The sequence below is a fragment of the Rousettus aegyptiacus genome, unplaced genomic scaffold (genome assembly GCF_014176215.1).
Source record: "Rousettus aegyptiacus isolate mRouAeg1 unplaced genomic scaffold, mRouAeg1.p scaffold_m13_p_12, whole genome shotgun sequence".
NCBI classification, from domain to species: domain Eukaryota; kingdom Metazoa; phylum Chordata; class Mammalia; order Chiroptera; family Pteropodidae; genus Rousettus; species Rousettus aegyptiacus.
In genome coordinates, this window is record NW_023416287.1 from 39,749,569 (window position 1) to 39,769,660 (window position 20,092).

At 45.9% G+C, this 20,092-nt stretch overlaps 2 protein-coding genes across 7 annotated transcripts in view; one reads left to right on the top strand and one right to left on the bottom strand.

Annotated features, from left to right (window-relative positions):
- Positions 1 to 5,755, top strand: part of CFAP100 (cilia and flagella associated protein 100) — a 44,498-nt gene extending 38,743 nt beyond the window's left edge. For 4 of the 6 annotated variants that reach the window (XM_036229740.1, XM_016160530.2, XM_016160527.2 and 1 more), the window contains 4 exons: positions 1,888 to 2,023; positions 3,198 to 3,403; positions 4,439 to 4,532; positions 5,489 to 5,602. In XM_036229740.1, coding sequence (XP_036085633.1) covers positions 1,888 to 2,023; positions 3,198 to 3,403; positions 4,439 to 4,532; positions 5,489 to 5,602 — 550 coding nt within the window. Of the gene's footprint in view, positions 1 to 1,887; positions 2,024 to 3,197; positions 3,404 to 4,438; positions 4,533 to 5,488 lie in introns of all 6 variants that reach the window. The other 2 variants (XM_036229739.1, XM_036229742.1) reach the window with 2 other exon arrangements.
- A 302-nt stretch (positions 5,756 to 6,057) lies between these two features.
- ZXDC (ZXD family zinc finger C) overlaps positions 6,058 to 20,092 on the bottom strand; it is a 35,989-nt gene continuing 21,954 nt past the window's right edge. The window contains exons 9-11 of the mRNA XM_036229737.1: positions 11,247 to 11,413; positions 8,864 to 8,965; positions 6,058 to 7,685 (exon numbers count right to left, since the gene is read on the bottom strand). Coding sequence (XP_036085630.1) covers positions 7,599 to 7,685; positions 8,864 to 8,965; positions 11,247 to 11,413 — 356 coding nt within the window. The 3' untranslated portion in view covers positions 6,058 to 7,598. The remainder of the gene's footprint in view (positions 7,686 to 8,863; positions 8,966 to 11,246; positions 11,414 to 20,092) is intronic.

Sequence of the window (20,092 nt, forward strand, 5' to 3'; positions counted from 1 at the left end):
TTTGGATTAGAATTCAAATAAGACCACATTCTGCAATTGGTTGTGTCTTTAAATCCCTTTTAATCTATAGGTCCCTTCTCTGTCTTGTTGTCCCTCTGCAATCCAGTTGTTGAAGAAACCAGGTCACTTTTCTGGCATCAAAGTACTCCTTGGATTGTGTGTCTAGATTCCCCCAGCGATCTTGTAAAATGAAGTCTCTGACTGAGCAGGTCCTGAGTGAGGCCTGCCTGGACTCTGCATTTCTGACAAACATGCAGGTGATGTACACGAAGTCTGAGGACCAACAATGAACAGCTTGTCCCTCACGCCTCTGAATTTCCTGTAAATTAGAGGTGGAACCTAGTTGCGGAGAAAAAATTGTGACCCAACAATTTTACATTTAAAGAGAACTAGTAGGAGGAAATTATCCTAATCACCTGAAGGAAAGAATAGGAGAAAAAAAAAAAAACAGTAAAAACACTACTACCAACCACATCCATATAACAAAGAAGGGTAGAGGTGAAGCAGTACAGTGCCAGCTGTAGGACAGCACTGACCAGTTAAGGCACTGAAAGTGAAGGATTAAAAACCAGGTAAAAGCCGAATGTAATCACATATCCTTTAGGAGACATACCATAGACCTCAAATATACCCACTCCTGAGGTGGGCACTCAGAACTGGAGGGAAGTTGGCCTGACGCTAGAAGGGGCTGTCATCCCAAATAACCTGCTTGCACCACACCAGCACCCAGGCAGGTGGGGGGTGTGTGAAAGCTGCATGTGGTCTCTCTGGCCACCACCTCTGAGAATCAGCCAGACCAGCTCAATACCCTTCAATGCACAGGCTTCTGGCCTCAGCCTTCAGTTCTACAGCTGGGGGAGTGCAGCTTGGAGGAGCTGCTGTGAGGCTATAGCCTGCACTCCTGTGGTGGTGCACGTGACAGACCATAGGACCCCCAGTGGGCAAAAGAGCAGTGGCCCATGGTGCTTTAGGATTGAGAAAATACCAGTATGTTCTATAAACAAATGGATAGCCACAAAATCATTGCGGGGATAGGGTGCACCTCTAGGCCTCCCAGGCACTGCTGGCAGAGTGGCCAGATGTCCATGTAGTCACTGTGACAGGGACTTCCATGCAGCTGTCTACACTGGGTGAATCTATGTCAGCCTCAAGGGATTCCAGCATGGGAAACCCCAACATATAATGGTCAGTGCCTACCATGATTGTGGTTTTTATTTACTTTAAAAAATTTATTGTATCATTTAAAAGCTGATTGTTGCAAATCTATTCCTGAATATATATCCAAGAAAACTGAAAACCATCCTCACAAAAACCTGTCTGTGAATGCTCATAGCAGCATTATTCCCAAGAGCCAAAAGGTAGATACCATGTCTTTCAGTAGATTAGTGGGTGAGTAAAGTGTAGTCTGTACACACAACGGACTATTACGTGGTCATAAGGAATGAAGTTCTGAAACATGCCGCAACATGGATGAACCTTGAAAACTTTATGAAAGAACCAGAGTGAAAGAATCAGACACAAAAGCCCATATAACTCCATATTTATAAAGTATCTAGGGAAAAAAAACAAAGAAGGAAAGGAAGAATGTGGAGTGAATGCTAATGGGTATTAGTTGTCTCTCATAGGTGATGAAAACGTTCTGAAATTATATTATGGTGATGATTGTGCAACTTCATGAATATACTAAAAGCTGTTTTTTTTTTTTGGTTTTTTTTTAGTCAGTTGTTAAAGATCTTAAAATTTACACCTGCATCTCACTGCACCTTTGACCCCTGAGCATGCACTTTGCAGGACACTGGTAGTTGGGCGGGTAGGTCAGGCTCAGAAAGGTGAAGTGCTCAGGGCCACGCTGAGTGAGCAAGGCCCTGCTGGTCCTCCCCCATCCAGGGACAGGGAGGTCAACCAGCTGAAGCAGTGGATCACCACACTGATGATGTCTATCGCCAAGGAGGAGGAGATGGCTGCTGAGCTGCAGCTCAAAGCCCGAGTCTTCCATTTCGGCCAGTATAAGGGTGCTTTGGAGGTAGGACTCTGGATGGCAGCCAGTGAGCTGTGGGAGTTGAAGGAATGCAGGTGGAAGTTGGGGTTGGGGTCAGGCAGCAAGTTGTCCATTCCAGGTACCTGCTGGGAGGAGGCCTAGTGCTTGGAGCTCTGGCAGCAGGGAACCGAGGCCCGAAGCTTGGCCATTCTCTGGGGCTGCCGTGGACCCTCACCACCTTCCAGGCTCTGTGGGCCTGACCAAGGGGCACTGGCTGGAGAAGGCTCTTGGTCCCCAAACCTAAGCCATCCTGTTTCTGCTCCATGGCTGTTCAGCTGCCCAATACATCTCCTCCATTCCTCCTTTCATTCAACAAATATACCTGCTTCTTAACATAGACAATGTACCTAGAAGGTGACCCTACTGGGAGGAAGTCTGGTACATCCCCAGGCCAGGCTAGGACGGTGAGAGAATTCTGAGAGAACAGAAGGCCAGGGCTGTTCTGGGCAGCAGGACCAGGATTCGCACACACCCTTCCTGACAGCACACCCAGAGCGGTGTGTGGACCCAGCTTCCTAATTCATCCAAATTCCTGTTGAATGCCTACTATGTACCAGGCACTGGACTAGATATACAGGATGCCACAATGAGCAGACTAGAGCATTCCAGCCTTCTGACAGACATCACTGGGCACTGGCTATGCCCTGTGCCTGGCTTAAGACTTTGCCAGCTGTTCCTTATTGAATCCTCAGGCCCACTCTGTGTGGCAGAGGGCAGTAACTGTTCTCTGAATGACAGAACAGGCTAAGAGAAGTTCATCTGCCCAGGGCCACAGAAAGTAGGTCTCACAATGTAGTCCTGTGGGGAGCTAAGGTCAGTGCAGGGTTGGAACAGGGAGAGCTCCCTGGAGGAAACTGGGCCTCAGTGGGCACACTGAGACAGCTAGGGGAGGGGCCAAGGTGCAGGCATGAGCCCTAGTAGGGGCTGTAACTCAGAACGAAGCAACCACAGGAGGGTGAGGGGGGTCACAATTCTGGCCAAGGAGAGTCCAGGTGTCCAAGTTCTGTTTTTCCCATGCTCCGAGTGCCAACCCGTGCCAGGCAGGGCCCCAGGAGATCTGCCATGCCACACCTTGAGGGCAATAGGTTTGGAAGAGCACGGAATGGGGGGGAGGGGCACAGGCCCATGAAATCCTGATGGCAGCCTGCTCGCTTCACAGGACAAGGTGCTGGAGAGCTTGAACCACAAGGTGCTGGACGTGTACCGGCACTGTGTCAGTACCCAGCAGGAGTCCAACCTGGGCACTGTGCAGATGCTGACCATTATTGAGCAGCAGCTGGACGACCTGCTTGAGAACCTGGAGCGTGTGCCCCAGATCAAGGTTGAGCAGGCAGAGAAAGCGAAAGAAAAGGAGCGGCGCCAGAGGTGAGGGACCAACCAAACTGGGCCTGGCAACCTCACAGAGAGCTGCAGAGGGCCCTGAGGGCGAAGCTGCCCTTCCCATCTTTGTCCCTACTCTGGGCGGGTACAGCCAGAAGCCAGGGCTTTGGAGAGATCCAGAGGGGACACCAAACTCAGCCTGAGGGAAACTCCTCTTGCAGAGAGGGGTATGTCATGAGGTCAGGGAGCCCAGGAGCCAAAGTGAGGTGTGGCCAGCACAGCCTCACCCCCGAGGACAAGGGACAGCCATGGCCATTTTCCTCACTGGATTGGAGGAAGAGGCTGGCACTGTCAGAGCCCAGGAGAGGGAAGGTACGGAGACACGGGGAACAGCTCGGGGAAGCCCAGGGTTTAGTGGCAGGGGCAGAAAGATGGAATTGGCAGTGTCAGAACATGACATGGGTGGCATAGACCTGTCCTTCAAGAGGAAGCTCAGGGAATTCCCCACAGGCCCAGTGGGGTGGAGGTAAGTTCCAGACGCCATTGTTCCTCTGGCCTGTAGGCTTCATCGTTCATTCAATTCTGTGCGGAGCCCTGAGACAGCCATCTGCTAACAGCTATTTGTCTCTCCCATGAGCACAGGGGTTCTTCCTCAGTGTCCCTGGTACTCTGCTCAGAGCAGACACTGGACAAAAGTTTGAGGACCAGAAGTACAGACAGGAAGGACACAATACTAACTTTGTTGGGGGGTGGACTTTAAAGGGGTGACAATGGAGAGACCATGGCATGAGGCTCAGTGGCCAGGGATGGGGCTCTTGGAACCTGGGCCTCTTGACGTTATGAGCTCATGACCCTTAGAAGGTATCCCAGAGGATCCCAGAGCTGGGACAGTCTCCCCCTCACCCTACCCCCAATCACCAAGTAGTGGGGGCAGAACCAAGGCCCTGGCAGGGAAGGGTGGAGGAGTGAGTTTCCTTAGAAGAGGGCGGGCCATGGCCTGACCCAGGACTGTAAGAGCTGGGAAGCAGATGTGGCAGCCTCCCCCAATCTTCAATGTTTCTTGCTGCCACTGCCACGCAGACTCCGGGAAGAGAAAGCCAAGATGCAGAAGCAGCAACAAGAGGAGCGTCTGCAACGAGCCCAAGCCCGGGCTCAGGCTGAAATCAAGAAGAAGGTGAGTGGGGTGCTCCTGGAGAGCCACAGCTGGGGAAGGGTCCCACAACCAGGCACAGCAGGACTGATAGACACATAGGGTGTGGCCCCCTTTGCAGATGCTATTGTGGGAGTTCTGAGGCCAAGAGAGCAAGGCCAGGGTAGAGCATGATGTCCCATTCCTGGGCCCACCAACCCTGCTGCCCCTCAGGGCTATTCTCCTCTTCGTCTGACAGTCCTCCCCCTTGGGCTGCCAGCTGTCCTGCACACACTTAGTGACTGGCCTGGTCATGCCCTCCCACCCAGCCCTGCCCAGGTACAGACCCTCAGCTCAGAGAACGGCTTGGTATCCCCAGGGTCCCACCACACAACCTGTACCCCAGGCCATCATCTGTCACTAGTTGTCCCCTGATTGCTATGTCCCAAGACCTCTACCCCACAGAAAATGGGCAGGAGCAGCCACTTGCCTCCTGGCCTTGGCAACAGAAAGTGTGTTCTCTAAGGCAGTCTTAAGCCTGAACATGGTCCCCAGTAGAGAAGTGAGGCCAATGGACTCTCCCTGGAACAGAACAGCACTCTCCACACTGTCCCATGAGAAATGGCAGATACTGCAGGGTCCCCATGCCCCGTAATCCTCACAGCAAGAGATGAGTTCCTTGTTTAGCCCAGTATTTCCCATCTGTGTTTCCAAGTGTTCACCCTGCCACCACCCCTCAAACATCTAAAGGCTGGCACCCCAGGGCACAGGCTTTTGTGCTGGACAGACTCACATTCCTGAGACAGCTCGGCAACTCCAGCCCTCAGTCTGTGGTTACCAGGAGTGACCAGAGGCTGAGACAGTCCATAGGGCCCCACAGCCCCAGCTCCCTAGCTTCCTGGCATGCTGGGGGGTAGAGGTGTGACCTCTTGGCATCTAAGTGGCACCACTGGTGCACTGAGGCCACAGGCGGAGGCTCACTGAGTCCACTTCCTCTGCAGAAAGGCAGAAAGCTGGTGTGTCGCTCCCGGCCCCCGGCCATGAAAACCAAGGAGGAGCCTGAGTTTGAGCTGCTAGACAAGGAAAAGGAGGAGCAGCTGTTTTTCTTCACCTAACTGCAGCCACTGGTCTGGCTAACTTTACAGGAAAGAGGTGCAGCAGGAAGCGGACAAGGTTTTGTCAGGACCTGGATGTGGCCACTGATGTGCCGTCATGGTCTCCTGCTGTATTTTTCCTTACTCATGAGAAATAAACTCCCTGACTCTTTGGTGTCCAAGGCCTGTTTAAGAAGGGAGACCCTGTTTCCAAATGCAAGCACCCTCTTTAATCATTTAACCCTAAGCAAATGCTTGAGGGAAGGAGCCCACCTTGGCTCCCATCTAAAAGAACTGCCTTGAGACAGAAGTCAATTCCACTCTGGAGCATGGTGTGGGGCTAGCCCCAATGCAAAGACAAGAAGAGTAATCAGCAAGCTGGGCAGATGGAAGGGTTATTACTACTGACTGAAGGAGAAAGTGATTTCACCACTTATAAACACAGTTCCTTAAATTAAGCCAAGTGAAACCTTCAGTGCATAACCATACAAAAACTTTTATTCATTTGCACTAGGAGTTGTGTCCACTGCCCACAGGGAACCTCAGTGCCCAGAAAACTGACAGCCAGTACCAATCACTTTGTGGTGGACATTCACTGGGGAACACACAGGAGAAAGGTCCAGTGACACGTCCTCTTTCAGGTGGCCAGTGCAGTGTGGCTACTAGGCCACCCAGCTTCCAAGCGCACAGTGGCAGACAGGCCTGGCTCCTTGTAGAGGGAGGGGGCTTCTGGAGAACCTGGTGGTTGAGGTGCCCGGTGGGCACAGGACTTTAGTCTGTAATGCAGGTTCTGTAAGAACTATTTATAAATGGGGCCCGAATTCCTTCTGGCCACTCTGAGTAGATGGCAACTCAGAATAGGACATTGAGAGGAATCACAATTGAATGCTAGGGTCACTCCTAGAAGCTCAAGCCCAAAAACTCAAGAAATGAAGAAACATAGAACAGGTAGTTTGGATGATTCCAAGCCTGAAAATCAAAATAGCATCTGAATAAACACACACTTCAAAAAGCACAAGGCAAACACAGCATTTCTGAGGGACTGTCCAGTCTGCTAATGAACAAATAAATATGTGCAAGGTTATCCACTTGTCTCCTATTGCAAGACCTTACTCTGTAAAAATAGACTGTAACATATGATATGCACATTTTCAACATCAACAAAAACATATACATGCCATCATCATAGTCCTGCACATAATTTATAGTATTCAGAACATTACTTTATAAACCAAATTCCTATTAAATGTTAATACCCAAATACAGAATTTAGAAAAATTATTTTGAAAGTTTTAACTCTACCATCCCCAAACTATGAAGTTGAAATCTCATCTACCCAGAGGGCTCACAACAAGACCCCTCATGTGCCCGTTTCACCCCCAATATTTTCCCTTCATACCAGCTGCCGCCTGCCTGGTGTGCCGGAACATAAATCAGAATTTGGCTTCCTGTGACAACGGGCCCACTTCTGCCCTACGGTGCGACAAAATCAATCTGACTATGAATACCACCCAAGAGCTTGGGAAACGGCCTGTTACACAGCTCACAGAAAAGGAAAACAGGATTTTTCGATCTTTCTCAGGGCAAATGCTGAAACACTAAAGCTGGTTTTATTACAGATAAAGTTGTACTTGACTAGGAGACCTAGCACCCAATTTCCTATACAAGTATTTTTTTTTTTTTTAATGCAACAAGTGCTCCATGGCTCAGATCAAATGGGACAAAGGCAAGTATGGAAGAGGCGTGTGCTTTGCTCAGAAGGCAATCTTGTCTCACTGAAGCCCTTTGCTCAGAAAAGGCAGTTTCAAATAGTACAGCCCCAAACTGGTTCCTGATAGAATAGTAAAAGAAACATTTCAATAAAAATGTACCCAAAAGTCTCTTAAAGAACTAGGCTGGCCTTCAGAGCAGAAACCAAGTGGGGTCTCACCCAAGCCTGCAAGACCATGTAACAGAGTCTTGTGGGGGGCACAGACTAGAGGCGTCGCCCTTGGGTCCCCGAGGCAGAGGGCTGCTTTCACTGCAGGTCCCGCAGGTTGATAGTGTTGCCTGTGCAGTGCGTGTCCTCAGGCCCAGCAGCCCCTCCAGCTGCAGGAAGCACCTCCTGCAAAACCAAGCAGAGGGGTGAGTGGGGCAGAGTGGAGAGCTGAGGCAGTACAAGACCACCTCACAGAAGGCAGCCTTGTAGCTGCTCACCAACCGGCAGCATAACCTTAGGGGCCAGCCAATAAAATGCTTCCGACTTTTCTCAACTAGAACTTGTTTTACCTTTATTTTGAACATATGCTCCTTGAAGAAATAAATATAAACAAAAACAAGGAAAAAATAAACTCAATACCATGTTGTAGGTTTTCTCAAAAATGAGTGTCCTTGTTTACCCTGTAACCCTTTTTCTCTCATTTTGTATGTGGAAAGCACCTTTCTCAGTTACTAGGTGTCCATCCGCATCATCAGTGGCTGACCAGGCCTCCAGCAGCAGCAAGGCTGCACCATCACTCATCTAATCTACCTCCTTCCACTAGAAAAACATTCCTACGTCGTTAAATTTGAGGCTACAACGACCAGCTTTTGGCTATTTACATCCTACCTCATTTCTTTAGGAGCAATCTCATGAGTGGGAATGCCAGACAGAATGCAACAGACACGGCTGAGGTTTTTCTGGATACATGGTACCAAACTGCCCTCCAACCTACCCCCACTCCAGCAGTCTTGGGGTCTCCACTCCCACCCCAGACCCCTCATACTTGAGTTTTATTCAATATTTATTTTTGACATCAAGGAAAATAGTTAACAGCCCGATGTGAATTCAAGAAAACCGAAATTGCTGTTTGTATGGATTTTTAAAATATATATTTAAGTCTGTTAGAAATTTGATAAGCTACTTTCATTATTTTATATCCAAATCTGAAATATCCAGAGCCACCTATACTTAGCTTAACTACTTATTTAAGCAAACTATTTAATTGGTCTGGGTCTATTTTCTCACAGGTTAAAAACTGGCCAACTTATTTTCCATAGGGGAAAGTGACTAGAATTTCTATATGTAAAATATTGTATTTCATCTTATTTATAAGTGGGAGCTACAATGACGAGCAAATCTGAGCTTTGTTCTTAGCCTTTTATTTTATGGCCATTTACCCACCTTTTCTAGGAAGTGGCAAACGTCCTGGCAATCAACCCAATGAGTCTCCACCCAAGGCCTACCTCAGTGACCAGCCTCAGAAGCTGGAAGCTTCATTAACAGTCTTACTAATAAACCCGAAAAGTTGTAAGGCATCAGACCTGGAGGACATAGACAGGCAAACCGATGGCAAAAAGGGGATGAAAGGTGGAAGGCTGCGGGCTGAGCACCAATGGCAAAACTCCTTCACCTGAAGGGTCATCCTGGGGAGGCAACAGCAAACGTTTTATTAATCGAGCATGGCGGCATTCCTTACCTCAGCCTGAGGAGTCCTGTCACTGTGATACACAGTAGAACCAGTCCCACCCACTACGTTCCATGTGAGGAACCACCTAGACCCGTTTGAGGCCTGAGGACCTAGCTGTAACTGGTATCAGAGGCTGGAAGCTGCTTGCCTCTCCTCCTGGTCTTCATTCTCTCACCTTGATCCCAGTCCAAGGCCAATCAGGCTAAGCCGGGCCTGAGCCACCTACCATCTGGCTACTCTTCCCTCCCAGACCCTTCTCCTGGAACTTTCCCGTACTGTCCTACACCCAAAACCCTTCATTCAGTCCATGCGCCAATTTCTCTCTTATGGGTTATTCTGAACTCTGGCAAGGGCTCCTAGTGTCTCACTCCAAGTGTCCTCACTGCTCCCCAGCAGTCTTCTCAGACCACACAGGTATGCTCACCTCTGCCCTGGACCCAACCCTCAGTTGAGCTGAAAAGGGACCAGAGAGAACACAGATCTTCCCAAGAAGGAGAGGCTACCATGACCCTAATCATCCAGTTCAGAAAAGGGACACTGCTTAACAGTTCAGCTGTCTTTCATCTCCTTGTCCAGCCCACAGCCATCCACAGCCCCTACCGCTTAACTCCTGGTGCCACTGCCACCATTAGCATCTATCATTCTTTCCACAACCTCAAGAACCTTCTGTATCCAGTACTGAGCACTATCATCCCCATTTTATACACAAACTGAGGCCCTGAGTGCTTAAGTAACTTGCCCAAGACTATACTAGTTGGTAAGGGAAAGAAACAAATAAACTCCTGGTTTATCTGACTCAAAGCTGACATCCTCAACTGGGTGTCTCTTACAAAATAGCTACTACTACTTTTTCAGCTAGCTCCTGTTCTGCCAGTGGTACCAGCTTCCTTGCAGTCTCCTTTTCAAAACCTCCAAGGGTCTTGCCTTCTCCGCTTCTAACTTGCCAGCCTTGATCATGTTCAGAAGGCTCAGGTTGTTCTTCCCCACTTCCAATGCCTCTATCTTGGGAGAATCTTTCCTCTCTTTCCTGGCCCCAAACCTGGAATGAAGGAGCATATTTTCCTGCTTATCTCCGCAGACAAGGCCCACTCCCACAAAAGCCTCACATCAGTTTTGGTTTGCTATTAACAGCAAGGCCATTTAGTAGGCCCGTGGTTCCAGGCTTTCCCTGAGCTCTGCCCAGGCCATTCCTACCTCTCTCTGACCCATCTGAACCCTACAGACTCTTCACAGCCAGCATGGTCCCATCTTCATGAGTTTCTCCCAGGACTAGAGACACCATGGACAAGACTACCCTCTTCTCTCTTCCAGATCGGCTCAAGACTCAAATGTCCTATGACATCTCTAATTGTGCCACCCTGGTCACATGGTGCTCTTTGGCCACAGAAGATGTTCAGTAAAGAGGTGGCATGTAATCTGGCCAGGTCAGAGGGATGTAATCTCAGCTTCTAAACCTCTTCTCTCCTAAAACCCAAATTATCTTACTTCCCTATTCTGGCTCCTCAAAAATGAGACTGAAAATAAAGGTGTACACAGAGTGGCTGCCAGCTGCAGGCAACTGCTGGGCCCTGGCCACAGTCTAAGAGGTGGCTGGCTCTGCCCTTGAGGGGCTCAGTTTGGTACAGAAGAAAATAGAAAAAGAAAAAACACCTTTAACATATAAAGGCTACATTCTCTGGTGTGCCACAAGTAGTCCCCAGAGATGAGGGTGACCAATGCTGCCTGAGGAAGTCCCTTCACCCCAGCCATGAAAAGAGAAGTAGGATCTGGGGAGGAGTAGGCAGTGTGAGGAGCCAAAAACCACAAGGCATCCACATGGCCAGAAAAAGGAGTGCAGTGCCTGCCTGACCAGCCTAAGCATCTGGAAGACAGTTACAGGGGGGCTTATGCAAGGGAGAGCACCTGTCTATACCTCACCGACTCTCAGTGAGATATGGAAGAGGGACTGTATGGGGGGAATCAAACACAGAGAGAGTTCTGATGCCAAATTGTCAATCCTAATGAAGATAAAAGCTGAGATAAATGTAGTCCAACAGAGGGGAAAAAGGGAGAAGCTGGGGTTATGGAGAGATCATTTAGGATATAAAACAGGACTTGGGAGGATTCAGAAGCAAGGTTGGGGAAGGTTCGTACACTGAGAGGAAGGAGGACCCGGAAACTTAAATCTTGAGACTTTGCCCACAGCTCTTGCCCAGCTACCTCTGTGGCCTATCTCCTCCCCACTCGATGGCTCTTACCTGCAGTAACTGGACCTGAACACATTGCACCCCGGATGATGGAGCTGGTCCTGGCAGACCGCCATTGGACACAAGGTTCCCGCACAACCAACCACTCTGGCTTGCGTACAAGTGCGTAGGACTGATTCTGCCACCTTTCATTTTTCTCTGAGTAGACCCTGAGGCTCCTAAAATGAAACAAACCAACAATGCAATGTACAATGTACTGCTTAGGCCACTCTCTGGAGGAGACAGCCTTTCCACTACCTCTCACTCTGCACAGCCCTGCGGAATTAAAATTACTGAACAAGAAGAGTCATGAGGTAAGAGGTTAAAAAAAAACAGGCAAAGGTTTAGTAAACTTTTACATGTCTTTTGGAGAGATAGCAATCAGACTCCAATTGTCCATTTCTTGAGGGTGGAGACTTCCTTACCCAACAATTCTAGGCACTCAATTCTCTGGGACCACTGAGAACCAATCAACCACTCAGAGCAGCAGAATCACAGAAGAGAGGGAAAGAAAGCAGGTCATCTAATCCCACCCTTGGGCACCGTGGCACATACTAAATGGCTGCCAAATCCTTCAGGCTGTTTCTGTCCATCTTCCTTGTCAAAAATCATCACTTCATTGGTTTCATAAAAATAGGCTTTAAAGAAAATTAAGTACAGAGAAGAAAAAATCATGACACCCAGAAAGGGTTTTTCTGACACATAAGGTTCAGGGGCAGCAGGAAACCCTGGAGGAAGGAGACCAACAGCCTAGATTCAAATTCTGGCGCCACAACTGACTCTGTTATCTGACCTTGGACAAGTAACCTAAGTTCTAGCCTCAGTGTTCTCTACTTGTGAAATGGGAATAATAGTCCCCTACCTCAAAGCTTTGGGAAGACTAAATAAGTAAATATGTGGTAAGAGTTTAGAACAGTGCCTAGCTCACAGGAAACGCCAAGGAATTTTAGGTGCTATTATTGCTATTTCCATACAGACATCCCTGGACACATGTATATGAATGGCTTCATAGAGGCGATTTTTACAATGAATATCAAACAAGGTACTTTTAACGTAAGTATTCGATTTAATTTGGTTAAATTTAACAAAATTAAAACAAATGAAACTGAAGGACTTACTGAGCTTCTAGAAAATACTTCATGAAAATTCTAATTAAAGAAAAAAAAGGTAAAAAACAGGAGAGGCTGGATTCTTTAAGTCTTTTTATCTCTATTTTCTGTTTTGAACTGGAACACCTGACTCTACTACACAGGACGAGCTGTCTTTGTTGATTCTACTGGAAGTAGATTCTACTGGATGCCACACAAGCATAGAAGTTCAAGCTCCGGAGCTGTACTATCTGTTCTCTATAAGAACTGTGCCTGCTGCTTCCTGACCCTGCTCATCTCATGGGTGGCTTGATCTTACCCAACTGTTTCCCATATCTCTTATAGCCCCATGTCCTGAGAGCTTTCCTGCCCTCTGTATTCATCAGACACCTTAGCTGGAATGAGCCTCCTGGATCACATCTCCCCACCCTCAGCACTTGACATAACTCTGGGCTCTGCTGCTGACTGGCAGTGCATTTTCCTATACACAACCTGATATTTTCCTCCTAGGTGCCTGAGGAATTCTTTATGTTTTAAGTGCAATTACTAAGGACCAGGTGGCAAGTGTCAGTTCCCAGGAAGCAGTCACATAGGAGAATGAAGATCCATTGTATCTTTGAGTAGTTCCTTTTCTGTTCTTTGCTTCAGGGAATCCAATAACCTCCCCGCCAGTTGAATGAGCTCTGGCTGGTCCTCCAAGTCTCTCCTAATTGCTCTATTGGCTTTCAGACAGCAGAGCAGAGCTGGGACTAGGATGAGGAAGCAAGATGAGGTGCTAGGACAAGAAATCCACTCATTCTTCTGTAACAGAAATTCAATGTCACTTCCTATTATTCTGGAATGTGTGGGCTATTCTACTCACTTCTGAAATTGTACCTAAATGTTATGCTTTGAAGTCTTTTATCACCCTAGCATATTTCCCTGCAATAAAAATATGTACATAAATTGAAATTTTATTTTTAAATCTATTTAAATATAATTTCTAGGAGTTAAAATTCTTCATCTGAAAAACTGAGTTACCACTGAAATTATTAGTAAAGCAAACCCAATCCAAATTATAAAACATTATTAAAACTATGATAGATAATTGTGATATAAATAGTAAAAGCAAAACTGTACTGAAAATGCATCAAAAAGAGTACAACTGCTTGTTTTCCAAGCGACTCATGTGTCTGTGTGCATTACTGCTTGCTAGACTCAAACATGATCAGGGTATATTTCCACCAATGAAAAATTATTTTTAAAAATAAAATGCTCATGTGCTTTAAATATAATTTCATTACAACTTTGCAGCAGCAGATTCGGCTCATTCAATTTAAGGGAATGGTGTGCTAAGAAACCCAAGCAGCTTGGTCAGTCTTTACTGTCGCAATGGTCAGCCACAGCATGATTATTTCTGATAAAAGATCTGACTTAATTTTTTAATTCAAATAAACATTTTGAAACGTTTCAAGGAACATTATGAAAGCCACTATGGAATGAATTAAAGGAAGATATCAAATAATGTATCTTTTTAAGTTACTTTTAAAAACAGGCAAGATTTAAATGATATGTATCTAACATTCATTTTCTAGTTTTATAACATAAAAACAAACTAAATTGGAGCCATTTCTCATTACTTATTTTGTAGTAATTCAACGCCAACTCTTTATGCCACAGTCTAAGTTATCTATGAAGAGATAGGAAAAGATAAGATATGATCCTTCACTAAATATGTGCTGGTATGTTTGCTTTATTCAAGTATGAGGAAATTAAAAATCATGTGTACGAAATCATAAATTCCACTAATTTTGCTAGATATCATGATTACATGTTTCCTTTACACTTAATGAAAGACAAGAGCGTACACTGCTAAAAGACTAGTCAGTAACTAGAATATGACTGCATATGGAAGCATTAATTTTACAATGGGAAATAAGATCAACTAGAACCAGACTTTTTATGATATATGATAAGCTAACTGGTTTTAACTACTCTATTAACACATGTAAGCTAAAAAAATTCACAGAAATTCTCTTTTCAGTCTGTAGCTTCAATCTAGTATCTGAAAATCTGGTAATCCTGCAGATACCGTAGCTACATTTAAAAGAACCACTGCCACTAACCTGAACTGTTTAGCACCAAAGGTTATTTTTCTTTCCAGTTAATAACTTGTCCTAGGGATCAAATGTGAATAACTTAAAAGAACTGCTCATGCATGCATGCACGCGCGCACACACACATACACACACACACGAATACTGTTGCTTTCATGAGACTCTCGCCTTTAAAAGCAGTTCATTCTGACAGTTGGGAATGATGAGAACTTTCAATGAAAACTGCTCACCCCCGCCACAACCCCCTATACAACATATCTCAGTTCAGAACATTGCAGCATTCACCTGTGAAAAAAAGCCTCTGCATGAAGAAGAGCAAGCTGGCAGTAGTGCCTCATGGCAATTTTGATGTCTGTACTAATTTATACTAGACAGACACGTCCCTGAAGTGTCTTGGGTGTGATGCTCTGGAAAGATATTGTTTATCATCATATTGTTTATCATCATATGATGCACCCTGATAAAAGCCCGGTTGAGGGATACAGCTAATTTTCTGGAAAGCAGAAGAGCAGTTGTAAAAAGAAAGGTGAATAGCAGAATCTGCAGAACTCTTAGGCTCGAATGCATTTTACTTTCTCAGGGAATTCAATTTTTGGTATGATTACATATGGAAAATGACAATCTGAAGGCCGCTTCCTTTAAACTATCCATGACTGCCTCTCCCTTAAAAGTCTTCCATACACTCAAGGTCCTGGAATCCGGGGGAAACAAAGCCCATTAGCACCTGTGAGAAGCTGCGAAAAACGAAGGAAGGGCTGAAAGAGGCGGGGAAACTGACCCCCATGGCACACCAAGCACCGACTGCCCTCTAGTGTCCCTACTCAAGAGAAAACACCATTATCTGTTAAAGCCATCAGGACAGTGTATTACATGATTTCAAATGATACACCTTGCCATCTGGTAATGTCTTCGACATTTAAGATGGCTACAACTATATACTTAGTTAAGCAAGCTTGTCTATCTATGGATGCTTGAAGGCATGTGATAGCAAACAAGTGGTCTCTACATGGAACCCCATGATGACCATGCAACCAAGTCCCCACTAAAAGATGCCATGGCACTAAATGCAATGTGACCCAGTTAATTAATAAATCAATCACAAAAAAAACACCAGTCTGTTTGATCCCTTTCTCAGTGTGGAAATCCCCAAATCCGTACAGAGCAAGGTAATCTTCATACCGAAATGAATATTTCAATATTCTCAGCATTTATCCAAAACACTGATTTGTGCTAAACCTTAAAGAGTGGAAAGAGAAGTGTAAATCCAACCAGCAAAGAAGTTTCTGGTAAGGAGACCAAAAAAGATAATCCTATAGACATCAAACTGCAAAGTGAGCTGGACTATGCAGCCATGTGACCCTGAGTTCCCATGACTAATCCAGGAATGGTGGTACAAAAGGACGTAATCTCACAGAGCCACTACGAAAATTAAGTGAAGCCAATGGCACAAAGCTCGACTGGGATCATGTATTGTGCAGACACTGGCACAACCACTGTGAAGACCGCCTAAAGATGCCCCTATACTGACAACTACAGAAGAGATCAGTGCCAATCCAAGTACTGATCGCCCTCATCCCCAGGGAGAGATGGGCGCTGAACGCGGTTTGGGTCTCAAGGGCACTTGGTAAGCTATCTTCTGCATTGCTGGCTCAGATGTCTCCCTTTCCCCATCTGGTATATGGGGGGGAGGGGGCTGCGATGCTCTTGGGGTTACATGGGCTTTCTCTCCTGGGGTTCCTCATTGAACCATAGAACACAACAAACTACCTGAGTAACTATTTCCCCAATTCTCCTGAGGATGGAAGATTTGACTCATCACATAACATGGATGGTGGAGGGCTCTAGGGCTTATTCTCTCACAATTTCTGATGTTTATTCCTACATAGCTATTAAAAAGATGTACTATAAAAATATTCACAATGAAAAGTATTCATGTTAATAGCAAAAATCAGATTAAAATGTGTCATTTCTTCAAAATTAAGTGACATGGTTTATACACATAGGAAAATGTTTTAACATCAAAACATTGGAAGTGGTTTTCTCTGGATGGTGGAGCTGCAGGGGAAAGTATGTAAAAAATCTACCTTTATTTTTCCCAAAGAGCATACCAATGTCATCAGAGCCATTTACTGAACATTTGTCCTTTGCTTAATGAGTTGTGTGCCATGTTCTGCTGTTGTCATTTGTCCTGCTGGCTGGCTCTCCTCCAGGGAACCAGCCAGGCTTTTATTACCAACACTCATCAGCATGCCTAGATCACAACACAGCAGTCTCCTACCCCACTGTTTCTCTTTTTTGAAGCCTGCATGGAGATTCTAAGTTATTCTTCCAGATAAATTTAAAACTGATCAGTGTTGTGTTTTGTTTTGTTTTAAATTCCTTTGGGGTTTTAAAAGAATGGAACAAAGATGTAAATTAATAAAAACTAAATGTTTCCATCCAAAGTACAAGATAAGCCTTAAGCAGGACCTCATCCAGTCTTAGTGTATTTGTCACTGGTGATCCCAAGATGCTTTATTATTTTTATTGCCATCAGATCTATCTTTCATTTTTTTCTGATTAACAGAAAAGCTGAGATATTTGCATGAATGGCAATTATACAATTAGCTATCTATCCTTATTTCTAATTGAGTCAATTCCGTCGGATTTTCTAAGCCTGATCAGTGATAATCACTGATAATCACTTCTTTCTATTTGATTACCTATTTTGCTCTAAACTTTCTATATGTGTCCAATATTACTGTACTTAGTTTGGTTGCCTCTTCTCCTGATTGTAACAGGAACTATCTCCCTACTGACAATGATGCTGTTGGTCTGACTCTCCATTAATAGGGAAATCTTTTTGGTTCCTAGTTCATTAAGGTTTGTGCTTTTTAAAAATCAGCAGGGATAAGATTTATCAGCTGCTTTTGTTGGCACCGGGGAAGAGAATATGGTTCTCCTCCGGTCTCCTGATGTGGCATATCATGCTGACAGCTGCCTAACTGCACCCACCCAGAACCCTGGACAAGCCGTAATCACCCAGGGTCCAACTGCTAGTATTTACTTGGGAGTTCATGTCCACTTCACTTGTCCAAAGGTGAGTCAGTCTGCCTCAGGTTCGACTTCTGGTCTGGTCAACTAGAGATGTAATTCCTATCAAGTTATTCTCTGTGCCTCAAGTTCCTCATCCAGAAAATGTGGTATTGGTACCTACAACTCATAGGGTTGCTGTGAGGACTACAGGTACTAACAGGTGAAAGGAGCTCAGAACAATATTGGATACTATCACCTTTAATCAGCGGTCATACCTGGATACCATGAGCTTTAATCACTGTCTAACTGAATGACTCTTATTTGAATGTGTCCAGTTATCAGCAATCTGTCCATGCTTTACTGTTCCTTCCACAAATACTGACTGAAAGTTCACTGCATTGAGTATTGTGCAAATGGGGAGCCTTACCATGGAGCTTACAATGGTTAGTGTGTTCTCAGTGAAGATGTGTATGTTTTTCATGGACATACAGACAAACCTACAATCAAAGCACAATGATGAAGGAGTACAGGGTTCATTGGGAACTCGAGGGAAATCGTTGCCAAGAGGCCTGAACAAGGTTTGGGGATACCATAGCACCATAACACAATCACTTCCCTTAACAAACAATTTTTAGTTGAGGGACTTGTCAGGGTCAAATCAGAAACACTCCGATGCACTCAGAAGGACTTCATGCAGGCAATGGGGTACACCAGTGATGATGCACTAAGAAGCAAATAGCCAGGTGGGAACGGCAAGAAGGCGCTATCACTCCAGAGTTCAGAAAAATGGACAACACATGGAAGCCAGAACTATACCAGGAACCACCCAGCAAGAACTGGAACCACAGGAGAAATGGCCATCGTCATAAAATCATGTTCAAAGCAGAGCTTAAACAAAGACCTGGTTCCCCCTCCTCCCTCCACCTAATCTCCTGCCAATGCTCCCAATGGCCAACCATGGCTGGGAGCCTGGGAAGGAGTCTCCAAGGACGGGAAAGTCAAATGGCACAGCTGAGAAGGGTAAATCTAATGATCAACGAAGGCTGAACGGGAGCTCCCAGAGTGACAAGACACAGGGGCAGGCTACAGGACTGAGTGCATCCTCAGGCACTGCCCATACCTCAAGACCACCACAGTACACGTTTGGCAGAGGACTGCAAGGAGGTTCTAGGGGACAGCATGGGCAGGCCTACACCAGCAGAGATTCAGCCCAAGGGCATGGTGCCTAATTTTGTTAGTTGGGCTCCCAGGGCCCAGAACCTGAAACCATATGTACACAAAACTCTGCCACTGTCTTCCTTGTTTTGCTCCAACAAAAACGTTGGATGTAAATATGATAAGCAAAACATACATTTAATTAAACCTCTCACTGGGGCTTTCATCAGCCCAGGGCTGTTTTACAAAAATCGTTGCATGTGACTCTCATAACCACCTAGAAAGTAGGCGGGTCCCATACTGTCCCTCTTTCACAGAGGAGGATGCTGCAGCCAAAGGCTGGACTCTTGCCCAAGGCCACTGTACTAAAGAAGCAGACCTCAGCTCCCATTCCTAACTCTGGAATCGGTGTTCTGAATCCCCAGACACTGCCACTTGACACTGTCACCACAAGTTATCTCATTAGACCAGCAGGGACAACACAGCTCTTATGTGTGGCAAAGCCAATCACATTTTTTTTTGTTAAACAGAGGCCTCTTTCTTACAAGGGTTAGAGACCTGCTATAGAAGGCTTCCAGCAAGGCTGCCAGCTTCAGACTTCCATGCTCAGTCACTTGACAGCAAGGTGGGAGGACTGGAAGGGGAACTCGGGTGTCTACCAAAGAGACAGAAAGTTAGGACATGTACTCAAGCAGAGAACTGCACAAAAAACCAAAAGGCAGGCACAAAGTTAACAGAAACAAGTGACAGTTGACAATCATCAAAGGACAGGCCTGTCTGATCAGGACTGAGAGAATCTTTGTCACCCACTCATAGTACAAGAACAGGACACCTAAACTCACAGCCCATTGATAGAAGGGGGTCACAATTCTCTACCACCATAACAGGCAGGTCTCTGCCACCAAACCCCTTTACCGAGCTTTGAGAGATCTTGAGTTATGCCAGGCCTCAAAACCACAGCCTGAGTCCAGTGACAGAAACAAACTTCAAGCCTGATAACCAGAGAGGAATGTAATCTTGTACGCTCACGAGCATATTGTAAGAGGCTTCTCTGAGTAGCTATTCAAGGAACACACTGTGCTTACCCTAACCTAAAGGTCTCTAACCCCTGGCAGGTGAAGGTCAGCATGGGGAACCTACCATAGACAGCTAGAGCAAACTCATCCCTCATCTATAGCAAAGACCAAACCAGAGACAGCCTGCAATCCACGTTCTTCCCCCATCACAGGCCACATCTGCTCTCAGGGTACCAAATAGGGCCTACAGAGTGTGAAAATCCCTATTCTGACACCATTTCCTCCATGCCACCAAGGCAGGGTTTCTCCGGCTGCAGTCAAGACTCCCCATCCATACCCACCTGGGGGCTTCATGGCACTCAAGTTCACAAACTACTGCTTTCTGGTCCAATATCCGTGTGACTTAATTTTAGGGCTTAAAAAATCAACCCAATTATTCATACTAACATTCCAGCTGTGTGGGCTGAACAGTGGCACCAATCACAGTA